The sequence below is a fragment of the Corythoichthys intestinalis genome, chromosome 12, assembly GCF_030265065.1.
Source record: "Corythoichthys intestinalis isolate RoL2023-P3 chromosome 12, ASM3026506v1, whole genome shotgun sequence".
NCBI lineage: Eukaryota > Metazoa > Chordata > Actinopteri > Syngnathiformes > Syngnathidae > Corythoichthys > Corythoichthys intestinalis.
Genome location: NC_080406.1, coordinates 5,583,868 through 5,610,747, shown reverse-complemented (window position 1 = coordinate 5,610,747; position 26,880 = coordinate 5,583,868). Strand labels below are relative to the sequence as shown.

Below are 26,880 nucleotides of genomic sequence, written 5' to 3'. Positions count from 1 at the left end.
GGGAAACCAGATATATGACTTAATAAAGTCAACCAATCTGTTGTTCGCTGGCAAAATATCATCCGCAAGATGGACCGTAGAATATTACTTCCACGCGATTTGATCACATTGAAATGTATTAAAACACACAGCTAGCGGAGAAAGAAACCAGAATGCCAAATGACAAATACAGGTAGTCCCCGGGCAGGCCATTTGGGGGCCCTAAGCAAAATAATGCAGAGGGGCCAATATTTTTGGCCCACCATTTCGTCACAGTGTACTGTGAAACCCATACATGCAATCCAACCCATACGTCCATATTTTGTAGATTAATCAGATTTTGTTGCACTGCATACTTCAAACTTCTCACCCCAAATGATTGTCAGTACTTATAGTAGATGGCGCCAAACCTTTTTCTAAAAGAGGACAGAAAGAAGTTAAGGAAGAACTTTTATTTTTTTAAGCTTGTAATCAAATCTCAAAACTCACAAAAGTCAAATAAAGCAAAACTGTAGTAAACAAAATAGAACACAAATTAAACAATTGCCAGATTGGGGCCCCCCTGGTGGTCAGGGGCCCTAAGCAGCTGCATAGTCTGCGTCTAGGCTGGGCCGGCCCTGTCCCCGGGTTACAAACGAGTTCCGTTCCTATGCTGGTGACGTAACACGAATTTCCACGTAAGTTGGAATTTAACCCTTTAAAATTTCAAAATAATTATGCGAACGTGCAAAAGTTTTTAATTTTGTTTAATGGTGGAGGATACACTGCCCTCTGGTGGCAGTATTGGGTCTGGCTGGACTTTCGTTCAATAATGCTTCCATACAGGAACGCTCAGATGTCTCACATGGACAGTGGTGGGTAGAGTAGCCAAAACATTTACTGAAGTAAGAGTAGTCTTACTTCAAAATAATATTGCTCAAGTGCAAGTAAACAAGCATTTGATGAAAAGAATACTCAAGTAATGAGTAAAATTGTGCGTAACTGCTTAAGATGTTTGATGTTATTTTTCAAATTTTAACAATGGTATTTTTTTCTCAGCATAAAGATCTATATGAACTGTAATTATTATACTGTACTACAACATATTACATAACACATTAAGCCAAAGAAATACAACAACAAAAATAACACTGAATTCGGGCGAGAGAAAAAAATCTCCCGAAATTAAGCATTATTTGTCCAAAGAGCATCAGTGCCCTCTGGTGGAGAAAACATATTTCCTATTATGAAACTAAAAGGATCATATCGCCAGTTTTCCGTGGTCAGTCGGTGTCAAATAACATTTAAAAAATGTACTCAAGTACAAGTAAAAAAGTATTTGATGAAAAGAATACTCAAGTAATAAGTACCATTGCATGTAACTGCTTAAGGTTTGATTTTTTAAAATTTCAACAATGGTATTTTTTTCTCAGCACAAAGTTATCTATACTAACTGTAATTATTATACTGTATATTACATTACGAAATTAAGACAAATAAATACAACAACAAAAACATGGAATTACGGCTAGAGAAAAAAATCTACCGAAATTAAGCCTTATTTGTCCAAAGAGCATCAGTGCCCTCTGGTGGAGAAAACATATTTCCTATTATGAAACTAAAAGGATCATATCGCCGGTTTTCCGTGGTCAGTCGGTGTCAAATAACAAAACTGGGAGCGAGATTACAATCTGTGCTTTTGAGTCATGTTGACGGTGGCGCTCTATGTCAAATACTTAATTTTTTATGCTGCTTTAAAGACGCCACGTAATTGAACAGGTTGGCGTGATCATAGAACGGCAAGCTTTCCCCCCCCCATATTTTTATGATTATTTTTCAAAAATAAAAAGACAAACAACTAAAAATTCAAAACATCATGGCCACCAGAAGGTCATATTTCGCAACCCAATTAGATAAAATAAATAAATAAATGAACAATAATCTTATACACATTCACAGAGCTTGCAAAGAAAAAAATGAAAAATACTTCTATATATAGATTACATTCCCTGATTTGTTTAGAATGTTGATACAATGTGCATATACGGCATATAACAAGCTTCAGTCTGATTGGTATAATGGAGTCATGTGATTATTATTACGACGTGTCATTGGTGAAAATGGTTGAGCCACTGTTGGCATTTCTGGCAAAAAAGAAGTCAAATTTAATATGTAGAATAAAGAGGAAACATGTAATGACTAATGTAGCTCAAATCAGCAGAGTAAGAGTAGCATTTCTTCTTCACAAATCTACTGTAATGAAAGGAAAAAGTATGGCTTTGTGAAAACTACTCTTACAAGTACATTTCTCTCAAAAAGTTACCCAGGTAAATTTAACGCAGTATATGTAACACGTACTACCCACCTCTGCACATGGATAAAGGATAGCTGTGCTCTGGTTTGGCCCACATAAGGCTGTAAGTTTTTTCAGCTAATATATGTTTGCGTATGCATTTGTAATTAAGTTTAGAGTTACTGTTTTTTAGAGTTACATGTGAGCGATTTGCTAGGAGGATTGTAAATACGTTAGCATTTAAGCTAGCGGACTTTTGTGAAGCAAATTAGGCTAATTGAATCTACTACATTTAAATATTGATCAGACTAGATGGACGTTTGAACGCCAATCGTTTTGTGTCCCGTGTTTTATTGTTAAAATGTGTGTCGTTTTAAACAGACGTGTACATATGTATGCTACAGCAGCAGACGTCCAATTCATTTAGACTGGGCTACGTTCGTTCGCCCCAGCACTGTCAATGGCAGCCAACTGGTTAAACGAATGTTCTGTCAGTTTTTTTTTTTTTTTTTTAATTGCATAAAAGGGTTAAACAGCCTCAGAAGGCTACACAATCAGAAGAGGCACGGGTGCTCAAACGTTATCCAACTGTGCATGCCCGGTCAAAGGTTTTGAGACACTTTCCCATTCAATTGAGTGGTGAAATGTATCAAAACTTATGAAACGTATATTGACAGAATGAACTGAAAATGTGCAACGGCAGGAATGATAACCGTAGCAAAATAAATTTGTCGAGCTTTTCACACTGAAGACATTGATGTTGCTACTGGGATGTACCAATCAGTTTTAATCAAGCCAATCCATTTTGATTGTCTGATTAGCATGCAGATTGTCAATTTTTTGATTCAGGCTGATCAGAGGCAGTTATGGCGATGGCGGGAGCCGACCTCTCTCAGGCTCCCTGTATCTCATTGCGTTGAGGATGTTTCGCCTCTCCATCTCCAGCTGGCTCACAGCTCGCTGACCATGTGCCACTTTGTCACGCATGCTCTTGGCTTGCTCGTCCAGCAGCCAGTGGGCTATTCCTCCCCGATGCGTAAACATACCTACACAAGTGGCGTTTACGTGTACCTTCATGTTTCATTAAACTTTAGGTAAGTCATTTTTTTTAATAGGGTGCCATTTGGATGGAACAAAGTGGACGCCAATAGAGGGGCCATTTTGTGCTAAAGTTAGCACTTAGCCCAGCATAATAGCTCAAAATAATAACATGAATGACAAGAAAATAACATGAAACCCTTTGAAATGATTTAATTCTTTGATATATAGCTTTAACAGAGTGGACATATTATCTACGTAGTTTATAAAACTGTAAAATCTGATTTTTAAAGCAGGTAAAAAATAAATTTCCTTACCACAGTTCTGTTTCCCGCCACTAGTGTGATGTTATCGCAGAACAGTGATGTCATTAATAAATGGGATAATTTCTTAAAGGGACACTAACGCAACAGAGTTGACAGTGACACTGGCGACGAACAGAAAAACTTTTATTTATTTTTTTAAATTTAAATTGAAGAAATATATTTTAATTTAAAAACAACACATGATTAAAGATTAAAATCAAAACAATCATTCTGGAATTTTTTCTACTTATATTAATTATTTTATAGACTGAATTTGAATGTAACACATTGGGGAAATGGCAAAATTCAATAATTTAGAATTTAGGAGCTTCTACTAGATTTGTACACATAAACTGTAATTATTTTTTCCCCCAATATTGTCCAACTCCAAAAATCTGATACCGATATAGACCCTACCCACGTGACGTCACAACTCCTTCCCCCTGACTGGTGCCGCCCAATTGTCCATCAACACATCATGTTTACCTGTTACGGCTACATACATTCCTCCTATTTACGACCTGTTTTTCTGCTCGTTAACATTAATAATCAAAATAGTGAAGGCGTGTGTGGCGGTCGGTTGCAATAACAGAGAAGACAGACGGAGAAGACGGCGAGACTTGAAGTTCTACCGGATTCCGAGAGACCCGGAGAGAAGAGAGCGAGATGGGCTGCTGCAATTCGACGAGAAAACTGGGCTCCAAACGATTACCACAGATTATGTAGTAGTCATTTTATATCTGGTAAGATGCATTTAATATATATTTAGAGGGTTTTGGGCTGACAACCACAATTAAGATCATTGCTAGGCTAATCGCCGACAACATACACGTATGTATGTAGTGAGAGTGCTATCGCTAAACCATATAAACATTAAAAGCCCTAACTCCATTGACAAACGACATGAAATACATTAGACTTGACAGTGGATGTTAGCAATAACAAAAGATTTTGAATTGAAAATTTCGTAACTCACCTTTCCAAGCACAAGATAGATTCCTGCCGAATTTTCGTGGACGAGGACCTGTTTCACCCAACCAGCAACGAAGTATTTATAAGCCTCCAAGCTCTTAAAGTTTTTCAAACTTTCGTGAGAATAGGCTGATTTTGTGTGGACAAGATAGTTGTACATATCAGGCTAGCTAGCAGATGTCAGGCAAATACGGTGGAGACAGCGGGTCGAAAAACATCGATTTAGGCATCAAATATGGATCTGGCGAATGGATAAACTGAAGCTTTTCCACATAACGCCTTTTATGCAACGCATCAAGTGAGTTTACGGCATCCGAAAGCACCGGGTCTTCCATGAAATGCATTATAAATTGCTCGATCAATTGAGACCAATGATAATACAGACACAAAATGACGGACAAGGGGGCGGAACCATACAGCGAGCACGTGATTTTGTGACGTCGTTGGGTAGGTTCTATATGTGGTCGTGGACTTAACTTCTTAAGGCTAATTGTACTGTGATGCCCCACTGGATGCTCTAATAATTAAACAAGCTCACACAACAAATCCCAAGCATCTTAGTCAATAAGAATAACTGCTGTGCTAAGCTGTAACCAGCCCATGAACGAAGGCAGAAGGCTTCAACATTCACTTTGAAGCACATGCATACTGGCCCAAAACCAATAATGTAAAAACGTCGATATTATCCAATATCGTTTTAAAATGCTTTAATCGGTCGATATTATCAGCTTCCCGATAATGTCAGACAACTCTACTCCTAAGACACATTTTTAGATCATCATGGTCATGAAAAAAAATTGTCGGTGGACGAAATATTCTTGTTATTGTTGACTAAAACAACAATTTTGACGTAAATTTGGACTTTTGGACGGTGAAATCCAATTTACGCGGAAATTCAGTTTCTGTTGCGAGAACAGAACTTGTTTGTAACTCGAGGACTCACTGCACTTGAGACCCTTATTGACCGCCTTTAATATTAGCATGTATTTCGTTCTGTTAAGTTTAGTAGAGCAAGGTTTTACGCGCTGACTAAAACAATACAGTAGAGTTGTCAGATCAGGACTTTTTAAGCGATATTCCGATATTGTCCAACTCCAAAAATCTGATAGCGCTATCAAACCGATACCAATATATCCAGTCGTGGACTGAAAATATTATGGCTAATTGTATTGTGATGCCCCACTGGATGCTTTAATAATGATAAATGTAACAACTTCAACTGAAAAAAAATGTTTATATTGCATCACTATCTATTGTTGAAATCAAAATAGTGCTAACATCAGTTTTCGACCGATGTCGATATTATCCGATATCAATTTTAAATTGCTCTTATCGGCCGATGTTATCGGCTACCCGATAAAATCTGACAACTCTAGCTTCTACCTTTGAATTTATAATAGACGGCAATTGATAATACACAAAAAAATAAGTTGAATGAGTATTTATCCCGCTTTAGTGAAAATATAGCTTCATTTATACTGGGAAAACAAATGACACCCTATTAAAAAAAAATGACCCAGGTACACCAGCTCAACGGTTTGTAGTGCAGTAGCGCTATCATGCTTCATAAGAGTGTATTTTTTTAAAAAACTTGATTACTGACCTCTGCTCTGAAGTCTTTCTTCGTCCTCAAGTGTCTTTGCCCTGTAAAACAACAACAATTAGAATCTGATTTGAAAACTTGGTTTTAGTTCTCTTTCCTACATTTGATTTGTTTGCCTACTTGGAATGATTTGCATTATTGACATTTATGTTTGGATTTAAATATATACTTATTCACAATTATATATGATTTGTTTCCAAACTTACTGTTACAGTGGTTTCTTAACTTGGGTTCGGTAAAGGTTAAGACACACCAATTTACAGGCTTTATTCCATTTCTTTTAACTGCTAGCCCGCTTATCTAATGGGTTTGCTCAGTGGAAGGTTGACTCACACTTTGTATGAGGTAGTATAGCAGACCTACAGGCAGCATGGACAGCACATATAACTTTTAAAAAAACAAAAAAACATTTGCTTCACATTTTACGCCATGAAAATAGTATGTGATGCAGAGATGTGACCCTTAAATGAGAATGTACTAGTGCTGCAATGATTAATCGATTAACTCGAGTAATTCGATCAGAAAAAAGCTCTGAATTAAATTTTGTTGCTTCAGGGATTCGTTTATTTAGTGTGGCGTTGTAATGGTTTATTTTGAAAGTGTTTGCTTTTAAGTTTTTTGATTTTGGTGGCTACACTGCCTTCTAGCAACATAACTCATCTAACATGGCTGGGTCCAGCTGCTCCATGTTGAGACCAACATAAGGTTGTTCAAGTTTTTGTTTATATAAAAAAAAAAAAAATATATATATATATATATATATATATAGAAAAACGTTAGCGTTTTATATAGGGCTGTCAAAATTATCGCGTTAATGGGTGGTAATTAAATTTTTTAAATTAATCACATTAAAATATTTGACGCAATTAACGCACTTGCCCAGCTCAGACAGATTTAAATGACAGTAGAGTGAAAGGCCCACTTGTTAATTGTGTTTTGCGGAGTTTTGCTGCCCTCTGCTGGCGCTTGGGTGCGACTGATTTCATAGGCTTCAGCACCCAGGAGCATTGTGTAAGTAATTATTGACATCAACAATGGCGGGCTACTAGTTTATTTATTGATTACAAATTTTACAAATTTTATTAAAACGAAAACATTAAGAGGGGTTTTAATATAAAATTTCTATAACTTGTACTAACATTTTTCTTTTAAGAACTTCAAGTCTTTCTATCCATGGATCGCTTTCACAGAATGTTAATAATGTTAATGCCATCTTGTTAATTTATTGTTATAATAACAAATACAGTCCTTATGTACCGCATGTTGAACATATATATATCCATCTTGTGTCTTATCTTTCCATTCCAACAATAATTTACAGAAAAATATGGCATATTATATAGATGGTTTGAATTGCGATTAATTGCAATTAATTACGATTAATTCATTTTTAAGCTGTAATTAACTCGATTAAAAATTTTAATCGTTTGACAGCGCTAGTTTTATAGCATTTAAGTTAGCGGACTTTTGCTCTGCAAGTAAATGTAAATGTACTAACATTTGGTGTTATGAATATTATTTATTCACATTTTGACTGTTTCCTGTATTTGTAAATTTATAGTTGCTTCTCTTGTTTTGTTCATGTTTGTTTGATGCTTTATCTTAAGGGTAAAAATGACCGTTGCTCATCGACGGCGCGCTCCCTCTCTCGCCGCTGTTGTTCCTCCACGGCCACCATTCTTCTCCTCAGCTCCTCCTTCTCAGCCTCTCTCCTCCTCTGCCAGAGCAGCTCTTCCTCCTCCCTTTGCCTCCTCTCTTCTTCCTCCTTCTCCCTTCTCCTCCTCCTCTCTTCTTCCTCCTCTGCCTCCCTCCTCCTCTTCTCCTCCTCCTCCATTTTCAGGCGTTCCAACTCCGCCTCCCTCTTTTTTCTCTCCTCCTCCTGCTGCCTTTGGCGCTCCAGCTCCTCCTCCCTCCTCCTCATCTCCTCCCTCTGGCGCTCCAGTTCTTGCTCCTGCTCCCTCCTCTTCCTCTCGACTTCCTGTCTCTCCCGCTCGAGCTCCTCCTCCCGCCTCCTCATCTCTTGCCTATGGCGCTCAAATTCCTCCTCTCTCAACTTTCTTTCCAACTCCAGCTTCATGCGCTCTTGCTCCTCTTTCTCCTCCCTTATTCTCCTCTCTTCCTCTAACCTTTCTCGCTCTTGCTCCAGCTCCCGGTAGGCAAGGGTTGGGCCAACGGGCTGCAGGAACACAGAAGGGAGGCTTGAGTGAACATGTGAGGATGTGGAACAGCATCAAAGTAGCTATTTACTTCCTGTGAGGTGACAATTTGAACATGGAAAAAAACCTAAGGTGATGTGAGTATCTCCATGACTAGTAGACATTAATATCATCATCTACATAGCAATAACAACAGTTTAATGGCAAGGATGAATTGTTTGAGGGAATTTTAGATCAAGGGAGCCAATGGCATAGCCTGACTTGGGGCCAGTTGAATGTCAATGCGCTGTAATGTAAAGTGTATGGTCAAAAATTACAGCCACACATTTTTCTGCCATTTAATATGAATGGAAAATTTGGACGTGCATAGCCGTCAATGGCATAGCCTGACTTGGGAGTCCGTTGAATGTCAATGCGCTCTAACGTACAGTGTATGGTCAAAAATCACAGACACACATGCTTTTCTGCCATTTAAAACAAATGTAAAATTTGGACATGCATAGTCATCAATGGCATGGAAGTGCATGGCCTGCAAAACTGCCATATAAACAAAACAAAAAAAATGCCCCCCCCCCCCAAAAAAAATGCAACAAACCAAAATCCATTTTGCCACACACCAAAAAAAATGCCACATGTCAAAATCCATTTTGCCACATGGCAAAAAAATGCCACTTGGCAAAATCAATTTTGCCACATGGCAAAAAAAATGCCATATGGCAAAGAAAAAAATGCCAAAATGCATTTTGCCACATGGCAAAAAATACCACATGGCAAAAAAAATGCCACATGGCAAAATCAATTTCTGCCACATGGCCAAAAAAATGCCGCATGGCAAAATGCATTTTGCCACATGGCAAAAAAAAATGCCACATGGCCAAAATCAATTTTGTCACATGGCAAAAAATGCCATCTGGCAAAGAAAAAAATGCCAAGATGCATTTCGCCAAATGGCAAAAAAATGCCACATGGCACAATCCATTTTGCCACATGGCAAAAAAATGCCACATGGCAAAATCAATTTTTGCCACATGGCAAAAAAAATGCCGCATGGCAAAATCCATTTTGCCAAATGGCAAAAAAAATGCCGCATGTCAAAATCCATTTTGCCAAATGGCAAAAAAATGCCACATATTAAAATCCATTTTGCCACATGGCAAAAAAAAAATGCCACATATCAAATCCATTTTGCCACATGGCAAAAAAAATGCCACATGGGAAAATCAATTTTGCCACATGGCAAAAAAAAGCCCCATAGCCAAAATCAATTGTGTCACATGGCAAAAAATGCCATATGGCAAAGAAAAAAATGCCAATATGCATTTTGCCACATGGCAAAAAATGCCACATGGCAAAATCCATTTTGCCACATGGCAAAAAAATGCCACATGGCAAAATCAATTTTGCCACATGGCAAAAAAAATGCCACATGGCAAAATCAATTTTGCCACATGGCAAAAAAAAAAAAAAGCCACATAGCCAAAATCAATTGTGTCACATGGCAAAAAATGCCATATGGCAAAGAAAAAAAAATGCCAAAATGCATTTTGCCACATGGCAACAAATGCCACATGGCAAAATCCATTTTGCCACATGGCAAAAAAAAATGCCGCATGGCAAAATCCATTTTGCCAAATATCAAAATCCATTTTGCCACATGACAAAAACTAGAACTTATAATTAGCTTGACACAAATGGAAATTCAAATGAAACACATGGGAGTTATGTTAAGTTATGTGTACGTGTCAAGCGTAATGACATTTTTAGTGAGAAATATTTAAAAAAAAAAAAATTTTTTTTTATATAACATCTTAAGTTTTTTGAGTGACAGCAGTGAATTTGGTGTTTTTTTCTAGTCACATCTGAGATGCAATTGTTGGCTGTTTTTAACAATGTACATCTAAAAAAAAAAGACATTGATTGTCTAAAAATGGTTCAATATTAGGTGAATGTATATCTATATAACTGCTCTTTACCTGGGAAAAAAAAGTTTTATCTGAATTTTCAAATAATTGATGGAATTGGGGTATACTGGAATATTTGACAGCTGCAGCCATACAAGCATGTGATTCTAGATGTATAGAACAACCCCGCAGGCCAAATTCGACCCAGTGGCAGGCCACTTCCGGCATGCAGGCCCTACTTTTGACATCTCTGTTGTAGATGATTATATTTGTCTTTTTTTTCGACAAAGATTTTTTTCCCATTAAAAAAAAAAAAAAAAAAACGGTGTCAAAATTAGAGGAATGAATTATGTAAATATAAGATTTTGACAAGTATATCACATTATACCTCAACACTGCTTGAGATCTCCTGTTGGGCCTTTGTCCACTCCTCCTGCAGTTTCTCTTGGTCACGTTTATATTTCTCCTATTTGACAAAAAACGAAGGAAAGAAAAAAACACTTAAATCCCTCTATTTATTTGTATCTTTACAAAAATGTACCTGTAATTGGCGCTCCTGCTCCTTCTGCCACTTCTCCTGTCTCTTCCGTTCCTCTTCTGGATCCCAAGCCCAGCGTGTCGAAGATGCGGTGATTGGTGGAACGGGTATCTGAGGGCAAAGTGGAAAACAGTCCTTCAGAAAAAGCTAAACATTTGGATAAAGGTAACAATAAAGAGGGCACTGTTTGAGAAAATATGCTAATATACTGAATAGTGATGAAAACCTCATATTGCCAACATTGTGATATGTTGGGCAGAAGCCTGCAGCCCAGGGACGGAACTTAGGGGGGTGTTGGGGGTCAGACTGCACCCGGGCCTCTAAGGGTCCTAATTTACAGGTGTAAAATGGGCGTGTTTGTGTGAGGGGAAGGCCAAACAGAAACGTAAGCTGTTGAGCTGTAATATAGTTTCTAAGTGTTAAAGTATCACTGCCAGCTGCTTGGCCGGTTGTCTGGAGGGTCAACCCCCCCATACACACACACCAGACGATCGTCTTGAAGACCCTGTGAAAGTGTGGAGGTTAGGGATGTGTCCGACTAGTCGTTTAATCGTTTAACCGCCTACTCATAATCAAATATTTCATACTTTACTAAGTCCATTAAACGCAGCATCATGCATCTTGGTCATCTTTGCAAACAGGCTGTTAAAAATGCTAGGTTGTTTGCATGTTGTGTTGTTTTGGATCCCCCTGGTGGCCAGTTACCTTTTGTTGTTTGTTCTGATTAGGCATATTTTTGGCCACCAAAAGCCAAGACCACGTTATCTGAGATAAAATGATGAAAGCTTCTCATCATCTAAATATTGTCTGTGCGTGCATTCGCAAGTAAGTACAATAATATGTGGATTGATTGAAAGATTTAAGTGGTACATATGTATAAATACGAGCGTCTGTAGTTATATTTGTAATTTTCTGTGTAGGTCCATAATTAGCCTGATTAGCATAGACACAAATGAAATAAGTACAGTTTGACTTATTGTTTTTCTGTTTGTTTGTATTAGTAGAAACCACATAGACACATACATCAAGTTTGGTCTGGTTATTTTAAAGACTGGCAGCCAGGGAGAGAAATGAGAGAAATTATTTTTCCCGTATCGCATACCCCTAGTAGTGAATGATAATGTTGAAAAACTTACATCTGGCAATGTCGAATCTGTTCCACCTTGGAAGAAAAAAAACAAAAGCATCCAGTCAATAATTGTTTCATGCGCCATGGAAGATGAATTTGAATCACACTTTAGGCCATCTACCACATTAACAGGCTGCTGACAGGTTTATTTCTTTTCTATGGCCCACACAAGCGCCAGTCGATCATGAGAACAAGAAGCCACGAGAAACAAGCAAATGTCAGGTTCAGCCTATTCAGACTTATTGATTCTCGCTGCTCAACATCAGCCGAGATACATCTGATGTTGATGGAGAGCATTTAAGTCCATCGGTGAAGATGGGGAAAGTAATACAGGCATGGAGGGGTGGGATGAACACACCATCAGCAAGCAGAAGAAGAAGTGAAAAAAGTTGAACATGCTGAGAGTGGGGAGAATGTTTTTCGTGTGCATAGTTGAGTCATAAAACTAAAGACAAAAAAAAAAAGATCACAACAATGAATAGGCCATTTTTTTCTCTCTGAACTGAAACTGTTAATATAATAATGCAGGGCCGGCCCTTGGCATAGCCGATCTAGGGGGTTGCCTAGGGCGCCATCTAGTGGAGGGGGCGCCAAATTGCTTTGGGGGGGGAAGATACCTTGAAAAAAATTTGTCACGCTACGCTTCTGGAACATTTTCAACATATCAAGTACATTTAAATAGGCTCATTAAAAAATTGTTTCCAACCTGGATTGTATTAGCCAATTGCTATTTTGTGGGACATATGAGGCAGGGAGGAACATTCCAAACTTACATTATGTAAGATGATCTACTTCACAAAAAAGGACAAATACTGGCAGGTGATTAAATCAAAGTTCAAACTCCCGGTTTCAAAATGACACTAAAATTATCAAATAATAACAAACTAAATAGCGAAACCTAACTAAATATATAATTAGCACAAAACATGAAGTTTAAATGTTAAAATTTTTTTCTTTTTTAACATCTGTAGTGTCGCAATGCATGCTTGTAAGCATGATGCATGTTGTACGGCAACAGTCTTGACAGGTGGCAGCAGAGGTTGTCTAAAGGGAATTGAGAGATTACATTGAGCAATGATGTCCAAATGAAGCTTCTTGAAGCAATGAAGCTTTGCAGATTCAAAGATTCATGGTGGTTCATTTGCTGTATGGCGCCATCAAGTGGTCATGAAGCCCAAGAGGCAACAGGGTTGAGAATTCTTTAGCCATGTTGATTAGATAGAAAAAAAAAAAAATCGAATCCAATTTTGCTGCTTCGGGGATTCATGTACTTTTGAAAGTGTTTGCATTTATTCCCAATCTTTTGGGTGGATACACTGCCCTCTAGTGGCAACAGTGAATATGAACGAATGTTCATTCGTTGCCACCCTTCCAGTTCAAACAGACTGGACGTCTAATAGAGATAAAATATTTCCAATTGACAGCAGAAGGATGGAAATAGCTTGTTTTTCTGTTTAGCTGCAAGATCTAATAATATAGGAGGACCTAGAACAGATCCCTGTAGAACTCCATTTGCATTCAGTTGTTTTTCAACTGATCAGAAAGCATGTAAGAAAATCAGCCCATCGCTGAGATTTTGTTTTAGAAGATAGAAACCCCAAAACATCTTTGAAACACGTTTTGTTACCTTTCTCAAAAAACTCTGACCTCCGTTTTAAGTTTATCATAGAAATGGGCTCTGATTCTACACAGGAAAAGGGAGAAATAAAATTTAATCACAGTAAAACATAATTTACGAGTGATATTATATGTTACCATGACTTGATAAGCTGTATTCTTTTACCTTTTGTGGTCATAGACACTTTGGGGAAACCACCATCGACGCCGTTGGAAGCCACATCCTGCGCAAAAAGTGCTCCGTCAGTAACGATCTTACGGACAAACGGTTGTTAGGATTCGGCTGTCGACTCACCACAATTGAGCGGGTGGCACCCTTGGCGGGATCGTCTGCGATAGAGGTGAAATCAAGTGTGTTGGTGGCGCTGGTATCGGGGAAACCTACAAGTATGGGATGAGCCGTACTGGTCAGATTGATGGTCTTATGGCCCTTATATGGTGGGGAAGACGGATCTCTGTCCCAGTCTGCATGCAGACAATATGGCAATATGCCATGTTTTTTAAAATGTATTATTCAGTTGGAGGCATGTTTTGACTATGAAGCCGAAGGAGTTCTCCAGAGGGAAGCGAAGTACGAGTCTTGTCATAGGAAGCAGCAGATGGGGTCGGGACAGAGAAACCACCTTCCTCAGCCATGAACATAAGATAGATGTCATTCACCCACAACGAGTTTGGAAAACATAAGACAGATGTCATTCACCCACACAGAGTTTGGAAAAGGCCAGTCAGAAGACAATTACTATACATTGCAAGGTTTCCCCTACATAAAAAAGATTGTGGTGCACCGCCACGCCAAAATAAAAGCTGCCACGCCTTGCAAAAATTTTTTTTTCTTTTAAGGCTGTTTCAAACTAGCGACAGCCAAGTGTGAAGGGTTCAGAAGCAACCAGTGTTGTTAATAACGGCGTTACAATATAACGGCGTTACTAACGGCGTTATTTTTTTCAGTAGTGGGTAATCTAATTAATTACTTTTCTCATCTTGGCAACGCCGTTACCGTTACTGAGGACGGAAAGGCATGCGTTACTATGCGTTACTATATTGGTCGAAAAGTCTGAGGGAGACTGACTCACCGAGACGACAGAGCAGAGCAGGAGCGGGGAGGAGGCAAGAAAGTTGTGACGCCGAGCAAACGCGATGCTAGGTAGCTCCAATAATACATGTTGTAGCCGATAGCCGACAAACTACGCCCGCATGTTATGGTAGATATGTTAGACATGGTAGATATCACATGTACTGTATATAGATAAAACTAGATGCAAAATGACAGACATGGCACTAAATGAGTTAGTAGACAGCCGCCATCTTAAAGCAGTAGGCTTTTTAGGACGGCTCTGTTGTAGAGAACCTTCCGAGCGAACCTAAGTAACTTTTTATCTAAAATACTTCTAAATCGGCAAAATCTTGACTTGAATCTATCTTTAAATGATGAAACAGTTTTAAAACTTTCATATGTCGAAAGTAGAGAGAAGGGAACTAATGCAATAATGTGAGCAATTTTAACAACTTTTAACAGTTGATTCAGGGTAAAGGGTAAATTAGGGTAAAGAATTGGGCTCGGGCCAATTGTACCAAAAACCTCCACAAAAAACTTCACATAGTGTGGCCAATGTTTTTTTTGTTTTTTTTTTGAGGGAAAAAAAAAAAAAAAGTAATTATCACCAATTACTTTGCCAAGTAACTAATTACTCTTACATTCAGGTAATTGAGTTACTAACGCAATTACTTTTTGGGAGAAGTAATTTGTAACTATAATTACTTTTTTTCAGTAAGATTAACAACACTGGAAGCAACCTTTTCATTGTGTATTGTAATGTCCATAACTACGCGTGACCCCCTTCAGAGACGATCGGACTGGGAGAACGAGCCAATACCGACTCCTCTCCTTCTTCCCCCCCCATCCAGGGCTATCCAGTATTTTGGATCTGACTTTTCGGTGAAAGTGAGCGGTGGATGACTGTCTTGGACGGAGGCCAAGTTTGAATGAATTTTCGCCGGAGGCGGGCCCCAAAATGGAACCTTAAGTTACCGAGACGGTTCACGATGACCGACGTAATTTTGACGATGTGGGAAAATTGTTTTTTGATGAAACGAAAAAGTTAAAAATTCTTTTCAGCCCGCTTTGACGATGTGGTGTTTGGATATGCTCATTCCCCTTTAAGAAAGTTAAGCCCATGTACTTGCATGTGAAGTCACGTGGCTATTAGGAACATAGACTTCATAATGATATTGACGAGACACATTCCCCAGACACTGTGCCACGCCTTCAAATAGGGGGCCGTCCCACAAGACCCTTCAGTCGGTCGCAGCTATTCTCAAACACATGCAGCGATCCAACACTGGATTTAGGTTGAAAAAGTATGAAAGCTGTACCGCATACAAATAGGAAGGATTGCCTCAGGAGTGATTTGTTCGAGGATTCAAGGTAATTATTATATTTTTCCTACCATGCATGTATTTTGAAACGTGAAAAAAAAATCAATTCAGAAAAATTAACTATCGCATTGGCATTATAATTCGCAATATATACATAAAATAAATGCAAACTTCTTTTTTTTTTTTTGCAGTTTAACAACAATCTGTTTTACGTTCATATCTATAAAGAATTTAGTGATTTACGCATTTGTTCACACAGATTTTCAACGGAAAAAGCTTTTTGTGATGATGAGGTGGCACTACAGTGGCTCACAGACTAGCAACACATTTGACATATTTACGTAAAATAAATGCCAACTGCCAGTTCTTTTCTCTTTTCGCAAAGAATCAAGACTGTTTTACGTCCATATCTTTATAGAATTCAGGGATTTAAGTATTTATTTACAAGAATTTTCAACATAAAAAGCTCTTTGTGATGATAAGACGGCTCTTTTAACAAAGAATCGAGACGGTTTTACATCCATATCTGTATAGAATTCAGGTATTTGAGTATTTATTCACAAGAATTTTCAACGGAAAAAGCTCTTCCTTTACATATTGCAGCGGCTAATTTCCTTACGGACTAGCTGCATAGTTCACAGTATTTACGTAAAATAAATGCTACCTGCACGTTTTAATATTTAAGCATTTATTCACAAGAATTTTCAGCGTAAAAAGCTTTGTCTGTGTTTTCACTCGATCAGCTTTGAGGTCCAGGGGTGAAAGTGGTTTGAATTTCTTGCCGGAACTCCCCGACGTGAAGGTCGCCACGGAGCCAGAAATTTTATTTAAAAAAATTTTTTTGGGGGGGTGTCAAAACTACTGAAATGCTAAGAAAACTGTTTTGGTCAGTTATTTCTGTAACACATACAAAAACTGATTTTCACGCAAAATTGTATTTTTTCAATGTTTTGCAAAATAAAAGTTAACAAAACAGCTATAACCCCAACCTCCATCTCCAAATTTTTATTTTCCCTCATTTCCTCACATACTAAATGCCAAATCTAAATTTTAAGTACTTAATAACCTAGGATGTATATTAAAAATTGAAGATAATGTAAACATTCACTTTTTGTTGTGTTTTTAATAATAAAGATATAAGTAACATACATTCAGAAAAATAAGTACAAATGACTTATATTATGCAGAGTGAAATGGAATATATTTTGAAGATTGCGGAAACATTGACTTTTTCAAATCATAAGGAAATGAAGAAGTAGCCTAAAATAAATGAACAAATAAAAATCCAAAGTGCACATTGACAGCCAAGATGTTCTAAACCTCCCCATTAGAGCAAATAAAACTAAATATGATAAATAGGCCACCTTAGCTCTTTCCTTGCTCTTAAAGATTTGATTCATTTTCTGTTGCGCCCCCCCTGGCATCGCTCTGCGCCCCCCCAGGGGGGCGCGCCCCACTATTTGAGAAGTACTGATTTATAGTGCTGCAATGTATGCTAGGAGGCATGTTGGATGACAGCAGTGTTGACAGCAGGCGGCAGCAGAGGTTGACTGTTGGCCAAATGAAGCTTCTTGAAGGAATGAAACTCTTCAGCAAATTGGTTCAAAGCTTCACGGTGGTTCATTTGGTCTTATGACAGTCTTATGATGCCGCTGTCTAATAAATTTTATGTAAATATCCCATAATACTGTGAGGACAGGTGCGGCTTATAGTCCAGTGCGGCTTATCTATGGACAAACCCTGTTTTCATGTAAAATTTGGTGGTGGCGGCATATCATAAGGTGTGCCATAAAGTCCGAAAATTACGTTAGTTTCCACCACGATTTGTGGCTAAATTGTGTACGGCGTACTTCCGGGTTGTGCGCGCGCATTCGCGCCACGTAATTGAACATGCCGGCGTGATAATAGAACGGCAAGCTTTAGTCTGACTGGTATAATGGAGTCATGTGATTGATGTGACGTCTCATTGGTGAAATGGGTAGAGCTACTGTTGGCATTGCTGGCAAAAAAAAAAAGAAATCTTATGTAGAGTAAAGAGGAGTAATGTAACGACAAGTGTCGCCCAAAGTAGCGGAATAAGAGTAGCGTTCCTTCTTCACAAATCTACTCAAGGAAAAAGTATGGCTTAGTACAACTACTCTTAGATGTACATTTTTCTCAAAAAGTTACTCAATTAAATGTAACGGTGTAATGTAACGCGTTCCTTCCCACCTCCGCATACAAGTCACATGATGCTAGCGTTCCAGTTAGCCTGCCAAACCAAATATGTGGTAAAACGTTAGACCGGAGTTGAGTTGCAACCACCAAAAGAAAAACAGTGCTGCTAAGATTGAAGCCACCAAAAATAAAGAAACTACCAAGTCAAACTAAGCGTGAAAATATGCATAGAGGAAACAAAAATAGACATGAAACATAATAACAGTGGCACGGGTGACGCTATGAGGGTTTTTTTTCTCCCACAGAACTGTCATGGGATCATTCACGCATGATTAAACAAACACTTTATGGAGCAATTTAGAGTGTCACAATCACTTAGCAAACACGAGCAGCATAAACTACAATGTCAGGCCAGGAAATGCGACCACCTTAATACCTCTCATTATCACATAAACACACAAATGCAAAAATTGTCCTCTATGAAAAAGTGTGGAAATTAGTTTGTTTGTAAGCTTCACGTAGATAAATGGACAAAAAATTGAGAGACAGCGAGAACCAAAAGTGGTATTTGTCATGTGGCAAAATTGATTTTGGCATGTGTCATTTTTTTTGCCAAGTGGCATTTTTTTTTTGCAATGTGGCATTTTTTTGTCATGTGGCAAAATTGATTTTGCCATGTGGCAGTTTTTTTGCCATGTGGCAAAATGGATTTTGGATGGATATTAAAAAAAAAAATGCCACATGGCAAAATCAATTTTGACACATGGCAAAAAAAATGCCACATGGCAAAATTCATTTTGCCACATGGCAAAAAAATGCCACATAGCAAAATAAATTTTGCCATATGGCAAAAAAATGCCATATTGCAAAAAAATGCCACATGGCAAAAAAAATGCCACACAGCAAAATAAATTTTGCCATATGGCCAAAAAATGCCATATTGCAAAAAAATGCCACATGCCATGGCAAAAAAAATGCTACATGGCAAAAAAAAAATGCCACATGGCAAAATCCATTTTGCCACATGGCAAAATCCATTTTGCCACATGGCAAAAAAAGTCACATGGCAAAATCAATTTTGCCACATGGCAAAATCAGTTTTACCAAATGGCACATGGACAAAAAAAGGCACATGGCAAAATCCATTTTGCCACATGGTAAAAATTTTTCCACATGCTAAAATCCATTTTGCCACATGGCAAAAAAAAAAGTCACATGGCAAAATAAATTTTGCCACATGGCAAAATCAGTTTTGCCAAATGGCAAAAAAATGGCACATGGCAAAAAATGCCACATGGCAAAAAGCTAAATGGCAAGAAAATGCCACATGGCAAAATCCATTTTGCCACATGGCAAAAAGCTAAATGGCAAGAAAATGCCACATCGCAAAATCCATTTTGCCAAATGGCAAAAAAATGCCACATGCTAAAATCCATTTTGCCACACGGCAAAAAAAGGCACATGGTAAAATCCATTTTGCCACATGGCAAAAAATATGCCACATGCTAAAATCCATTTTGCCACATTGCAAAAAAAAAAAAGTCACATGGCAAAATCAATTTTGCCACCTGGCAAAATCAGATTTGCCAAATGGCAAAAAAATGGCACATGGCAAAAAAAAATGGCACATGGCAAAAAATGCCACATGGCAAAAAGCTAAATGGCAAGAAAATGCCACATTGCAAAAATCCATTTTGCCACATGGCAAATAAATGCTACATGGCTAAATCTATTTTGCCACATGACAAAAAAATGCCACATGGCAAAATCAATTTTGCCACACGGCAAAAAAATGCTACATGGCTAAATCTATTTTGCCACATGACAAAAAAATGCCACATGGCAAAATCAATTTTGCCACATGGCAAAAAAACAGCACATGGCAAAACAAAAATGCCACATGGCAAATACCACTTTTTGTTCTCGGCCCTGCCGGGAAAAAAAAACTATGAAAACAGCAATCTTACAAGAATTTAAAATGGGAGAAAATCTTGACTAAGTAATACATGCACACACATACATGCACACAGTGCCATGACTCACTGCTCTTGCCATGACGCCTGATGTCCATCACTAAGCTGCCTTCCTGTAGAGCCCGATCCAAGCTGTCCTTCCAGTCCAGGTAGCGCATATCCGTCACCCGCTGGCCGTTGACCGTCAGCACCTCATCCCCTGTCTGCAATTGGAACATCTCAGCTGGGCTCCCTGTAGGCAACAACAAGACTAGGTCAGAATCAGACAGGCTGGAAACTCATCCTAAGGCCTCTGGGAGTTCAAGCTCAAGTACGTATGAAGCTAAGAACATTTACATTGATAGAAGAATCCTAGTTGAAACCCAGGAGAGCTGTTCCAGTGGACTGGAAAACAGGCTGATACACAGCAGCCATACATTAACTTTTCCACAACATGGGTCTCCTTGCGATTAATGCATTTTCTGATAGTAAATTCATGTACTAGAACTTGTACATGTTTGCAGCGATATTAACCACTAGTGGAAATTTACAACAGGCGGTCCAATCAGTCCAGTGCCTTCAATGGCAGCTCATGAATAAACAAAGAAATTGCCCAAAAACACCTCAAATCCAACAGGAGGTGACATGAAAATTAAACGGAAGAGACCAATGAACAGCAAGTGGCCCGTAAATGCCCTAAAATCGACATAAAATTATCCAAAATGTACAGGGAGTGACTCTGAGATACTCCAAAATGTAAAGCAATGTAAAAATGTAAAATGTAAGCAGAGGTAGCCAAAAGAAGAGTAGCCAAAAATTTTACTAAAGTAGCATTACTTCCAAATAATACTACTCAAGTAGAATTAGTCTTCTAGATAATGTACTCAAATCGAAGTAAACAAGTATTTGGTGAAAAAAATACTCAATAATGAGTAACATTGTTAGTAACTGCTTTAGATGTTAGAATTTTATTTTATTTATTTTTTTAAATTTGAACAATTGTATTTCTCAGCACAAAGTTATCTGTTATTATCGTAATATATTATAACATATTACATAATGACATTAAGCTAAAACAAAACATTGAATTCCGGCCAGAGAAAAATAATCTATAGAAATATAGCATTATTTGTCTAAAAAGCAGGAGTGCCCTATAGTGGAGAAAACATTTTCTATTATGAAACTAAATGGATCATACCTCCGGTTTTCCGTGGTCAATCGGTGCCCCCAAAAAACTGGGAGATTAAAATCCGCACTTTCGAGTCATGTTGATGGCTGATAATACTTATTTTTTTAAAACGGTGCTTTAAAGACGGCAAACCATTGAACAGGCTGTTGGATCATAGAAAGGCAAGCTTGTTTGCAAGAAAGATTAGTATAATGGAGTCATGTGATTATTGTTATGACGTCTCATTGGTGAAACTGGTTGAGCCACTGTTGGCGTCTCTGACAAAAAAAAAAGTGAAATCTTAATAATGTATGAAGAATAAAGAGGGAAAATGTAACAACAAGTGTAGCCCAAAGTAGCAGAGTAAGAGTAGCGTTCCTTCTTCACAAATCTACTCAAGTAAAAAACACGGCTTAGTAAAACTACTCTAAAAGTACATTTTTCTCAAAAAGTAAATGTAAAGGAGTAAATGTAACGCGTTACTACCCGCCTCTGCCTCTAAGTACCCTAAAATTTCAAGGAAAAAACCAAAAATGAACTCTTCGACTTCCACAGATCACGATAGACGTCCAATTGCCTTAACTAGACCGTTTTGCAATCTGTATTCATGCTGCGAAATGTAAATAAACATGCAAAATTAGCATTAGTGTGCTTTGCAAGTGCTTTACCTGCATCCACAAAACTGGATTAATGAACTACTTCAGTTTAAAAAGATGGTGTTAAATAGGCTGTTTTGTAATCAGCATTCATGCTGCAAATGTAAATAAAATGTTAGATTAGCATTAGCATGTTTTGCTAGTGCTTTAGCCACATCCATGAAACAGTGGATTAATAAACTATATAGTTCAGTTTAACAGATGATCATTAATAGGCTGTTTTGTTATCAGTATTCATGCTGCGAAATGTAAATAAACATGCAAAATTAGCATTAGCATGCTTTGCTAGTGCTTTAGCTGCATCCACAAAACTGGATTAATGAACTACTTCACTTTAAAAAGGTGGTGTTAAATAGGCTGTTTTGTAATCAGCATTCATGCTGCAAAATGTAAATAAAATGTTAGATTAGCATTAGCATGTTTTGCTAGTGCTTTAGCCACATCCACAAAACAGTGGATTAATGAATTACATAGTTCAGTTTAACAGATGGTCCTAAATAGGCCGTTTTGTTATCAGTATTCATGCTGTGAAATGTAAATAAACATGCAAAATTAACATGCTTTGCGAGTGCTTTAGCTGCATCCACAAAACTGATTAATGAACTATTTCAGTTTAAAAGATAGTGGTTAATGAATTATATACAGTGGGGAGAACAAGTATTTGATACACTGCCAATGGGAAAACCCATTGGCAGTGTATCAAATACTTGTTCCCCCCACTGTACTTCAGTTTATCAGATGGTCTTAAATAGGCCATTTTGTAGTGATTATTCATGCTCCAAAATTAGCATTAGCATGCTTTGCTTGTGCTTTAGCCACATCCACATAACAGTGGATTAAACTGGGAGGACTCACTGTGAATGATCATATTTCAGCACTCTTGACGGCGCTAGACTGATGGCGCATGAGTAAACTTATTCGGCAAAAAACAAACATGAGATATAATTGCCATGAATGTGGCCCGCGAACCAAAATGAGTTTGACACCCCTCACTTGCAGTTGTGTTCAAAATTATTCAACCCCCACAGTGGATAAGGGTTAAGGTTATCCACTGTGTTATCCAAATAGATGAAAACAACTGAAATAAAAATATTTTCAACCCCCCAGGCGAACCCCCTGCTGACTCCAAAGCACACGTAGTATGCTAAAAACCATGTGGACAAACCACAAAGGTTTTGGGGTACTGTTCTCTGGAATGATGAGACCAAACTGGAACTTTTTGGGCCAATGGATCAACAGTACGCGTGAAGGAGAAAGAATGATGCCCATAAAGAAAAGAACACCATATCTACTGTGCAGCACCGTGGGGGGTCAGTCATGCTCTGGGGTTGTTTTGCTTCTTCAGGTACAGGGAATCTTCAGCGTGTGCAAAATATTATGAATTCAGCTTAATACCAGAAGATCTTGGATGCAAATGTCATGCAGTCATTGACAAAGCTGAGGCTTGGGTGAGGTTGGACCTAAAACGATCGTTAGCATACCTCAACATCTAACACATCTTGGTTGCAAAAGGAGTACTGGAAGATTCTGGAGTGGCCATCGCAATCACCAGACTTAAATCCCATTGAAAATCTCTGGTGGTACTTGAAGAAGGCACTTGCAGCATGCAAGCCCAAAAATGTTAATGAACTGGAGGCCTTAGCCAACGAGGAAGGGGCGAAGATACCTGTGGATCACTGCAAGAAACTTGTGTCAAGCTATGCTTCATGTCGAAAGGATGTTATTGTTTCTAAAGGATGTTGTACTAAGTACTAGAGTTATACATACCTAAGAGGTTGAATAATTTTGTCCGTGAAGTAATCACAGTTTATAGCAGTACCATATTAATTTCGGACGTTTGTATTAGACCTCACAGACACAGGTTTCATCGATGATCGTGGAAATACTCCATACCGATGAGAGGTGGAGAGGTTGCTCTGGTGCCACCAACACAACTTGAAGCTGAGATAATCTTTGTCGCAGCTGTCCCTCATGCTAACTGCCTCGTGTCAGCCGTCGAGACCTTCAAATTCCTGGTAATTACAATCTTTCAGGACCTGAAGTAGGTCAAAATCATCTCCACCCTCGAATCGACCCAACTTGCTACTCCTGAGGAACCACGACCAGCCACAGGAGTTGTTTAGACACTTGTACACAGCAGCTATTGGATCATTCCTGTCATCATTCAATCTCAGCCTGGTTTGGTGCTGCTACAAAGAAGGACAAAATTTGACTGACTGTAAAAAATCATAATTTCCAAGCTGCTCCTAGGGACCTTTGCCATTATATAATTTTAAAAAATGGACTTCTTACTTCTTGAGGTGCCATTTTCTGCTCTGACAGTACTATCATACTCATTTTTGTCACCTCACTGTCTACCTAAGAACGTTACTGCACTTCAAGAAACCTTATATTGTTGGACATCTCTCTTTATCACTTGCACAGATGTCTATGTACATCACCTTCTTACAAGGAGACATTCTATAAACATTAGAAACATAGCAGTTCTTTCATATATATTCTTCTGCCGATACCTGGTTGGATGGATTTAACGTGAGCACCGCTTGAGTCCCACGCCACATCAAAGCCAAAATCTCGACCGCTGTTGGGCTTCTGGTTGAGGCTGATCCGCATCTCACAGGAACTTTCCTGCAATGCAGAATCAGACATAAGACAAAACTATGGTTCCGTGTATATTAACTATAGTAGGACCAAAGCCCCGGTGGCAACAAAACATCTAGTCAGGGTTTTAGCAACCCAAATCAAGAAGTTTCAGTAGTTGTCACAGTACAGGAATACCTTGCCGGGTTCTTTGACTGGAAATTCCTTCTTCACTTGAACTGATGAGATGCTCGATGTGGACGTTAGACTCTTCCCCTCGGTCTCCTCTTGCTCATCGTCATCTTCACTGCTGTTGGCGGGGCTGGACTGAGACTGGGCCTCATCTTCGGGGGTCATGAACTGATGGTAGCGGCTCGGCACTAGTGGGTTCTTGGAAAAATCTGTGTTGCCGTTGATGCGACTACTGGAGTCCATAGACTGTGGGAGAAATGAGCATACTGTAAGTCTTTTAAATCATTCTGTAAACGCAATTTGCGACTAACAGATGCATCACAAACCACAGTGGTACCTAGTTTTAATGCTGCAAAGGCGATACAATTTAGAGTTATAGATCGTGGTTGAATGTGTACCACTGCGTTTTGTAGGGACACTGCAGTTGTATGTAGAAAGGATCTGAACTTACTGTGACAGTCCGGGTAAGTGAGCCCACGTGGGACGGCTGGGTCCCAAAAGGTCTCGGTGTGACTACTGACGAGAGTCTGGCACTATCCGATCTTTGGTAACTCCTAGGAAGGGAGGCAGATATCCGAGAAACCGCCGCAGCGCTGGCTTCCGTCTTGATGGGCGGGGTCGGTCTGTACATTGACGCTGAGGATGGGGGCTGCGCCTTGGCCGGGCTATTTGGTTCGGGAACTTTTTGTGAGGTTCTCAGAGTTGGTGAGATCTTTTCCGTTTTGGCAGTGCTTTCCAAGAAAGAACTCCTGAGAGAGAATGTGGATTCGGCAGGTTGCGTTCTGGTGTTGGTGTCGCCAGGAGCATGGGTTTTTTGCTTTGTGGATGTGAGCGGTGCATCTGGAGGGTTATCCACTTTCCCAGCAGCCTCAGATGAGCCGGAGGAGTGATAAAAAGTGTCAACGGTGTAGCTCCTGCTCAGGCTGTCGCGGGAACGGGGTTTTGGTTTTTCGAATACGTCGCTGTCATTGTCAAAGCTGAGAGACCCAATGCGACTGCCGATGCTGTTGCTTCGCCTGAACTCCCTGTTAACCCAACGGATCATAGGATCATCGTTTGAGGAGTATCTAATATATTGGCCACAATGTGCAGCGACCTCTTACCTGTCTTCTTGCATCTCCTGGTAGGTCTTGGACCTTCTGGTGCTGCCGGTGTTTGTGATCTTCTCGATCTCCTCCCGCTCTTCTTTCTTTTTAACAATGTCAGAGTTGACGCTTTTGCGTCGGTTTTTCCATTTGCTCAGGTCCTACAAACAAGAAGGAGAGTTCAATAAAATCCACCTCAACGAACTCGACGACAAGTGGAACGAGTAAGCTTGGATTCGCGTGTTTTAGGCTCCACCCAGTCGACCCGTTACGCCTGTGGATTGGGGGCCGTGTGACCCAAGTGCATCTTAAAAAGTTTCGTCTTTACATTACGCACCAGTCAGACTGTCTCGTAGTCCTCCGATCCTTGAGCATTGACACAACTTTTTTTGTTCTTTGACCAGCTATAACAGTGGTATTCAAACTATGGCCTGCAGGCCAGCTGCGGCCCAATACCGCAGCAAATTAGGAAAATATCATTGATTATGGACCGCACAACAAGCTTCAATTCAGCCTACCTTGTGTTGCACTTTTCAGCTTTAACACTAGATGGACCTAGTCACTTATTCAGTGGTTAGGTATTGATGCTCAAATCCGATTTTTTCGTGTTTTTTCTAGGGCTGTCAAAATTATCCCGTAACGGGCGGTAATTAATTTCTTAAAATTAATCACGTTAAAATATTTGATGCAATTAACGCACATGCCCCGCTCAAACAGATTAAAATGACAGCACAGGCTCATGTGCACTTGTTACTTGTGTTTTTTGGAGTTTTGTTGCACTCTGCTGGCGCTTGGGTGCGACTGATTTTATAGGTTCAGCACCAAGAGAATTGTGTAATTCTCCATCAACAATGGCGAGCTACTAGTTTATCTTTTGATTGAAAATTTTACAAATTTTATTAAAACGAAAGCATTAAGAGGGGTTTTAATATAAAATTTCGATAACTTGTACTTACATTTATCTTTTAAGAACTACAAGTCTTTCAATCCATGGATCGCTTTAACAGAATGTTAATGTTAATGCCATCTTGTTGATTTATTGTTATAATAAACAAATACAGTACTTATGTACAGAATGTCTAATGTATATATCCGTCTTGTCTTATCTTTCCATTCCAACAATAATTTACAGAAAAATATGGCATATTTTACAGATGGTTTGAATTGCGATTCATTACGATTAATTAATTTTTAGGCTGTGATT

The 26,880-nt window shown here is 38.9% G+C and overlaps 1 protein-coding gene and 1 long non-coding RNA gene across 6 annotated transcripts in view; one reads left to right on the top strand and one right to left on the bottom strand.

Moving 5' to 3' along the window:
- The window catches only part of LOC130926603 (LIM domain only protein 7-like), a 185,986-nt gene that overhangs the window by 16,860 nt on the left and 142,246 nt on the right, over positions 1-26,880 (bottom strand). For 3 of the 5 annotated variants that reach the window (XM_057851600.1, XM_057851601.1, XM_057851603.1), the window contains 13 exons: positions 25,695-25,837; positions 25,043-25,616; positions 24,598-24,837; positions 24,333-24,447; positions 20,087-20,248; positions 13,806-13,975; positions 13,677-13,734; positions 13,521-13,577; positions 11,901-11,926; positions 10,768-10,875; positions 10,615-10,692; positions 7,789-8,345; positions 6,170-6,210 (listed from right to left, as the gene is read on the bottom strand). In XM_057851600.1, the coding sequence (XP_057707583.1) occupies positions 6,170-6,210; positions 7,789-8,345; positions 10,615-10,692; positions 10,768-10,875; positions 11,901-11,926; positions 13,521-13,577; positions 13,677-13,734; positions 13,806-13,975; positions 20,087-20,248; positions 24,333-24,447; positions 24,598-24,837; positions 25,043-25,616; positions 25,695-25,837 (2,329 nt within the window). Of the gene's footprint in view, positions 1-13; positions 3,298-6,169; positions 6,211-7,788; positions 8,346-10,614; positions 10,693-10,767; positions 10,876-11,900; positions 11,927-13,520; positions 13,578-13,676; positions 13,735-13,805; positions 13,976-20,086; positions 20,249-24,332; positions 24,448-24,597; positions 24,838-25,042; positions 25,617-25,694; positions 25,838-26,880 lie in introns of those variants that run through there. The other 2 variants (XM_057851604.1, XM_057851602.1) reach the window with 2 other exon arrangements.
- On the top strand, positions 11,492-18,754 carry LOC130926606 (uncharacterized). Its single transcript, XR_009066256.1, has 3 exons — positions 11,492-11,589; positions 13,692-13,851; positions 15,416-18,754. It is a non-coding gene; the product is annotated as an uncharacterized LOC130926606 (long non-coding RNA).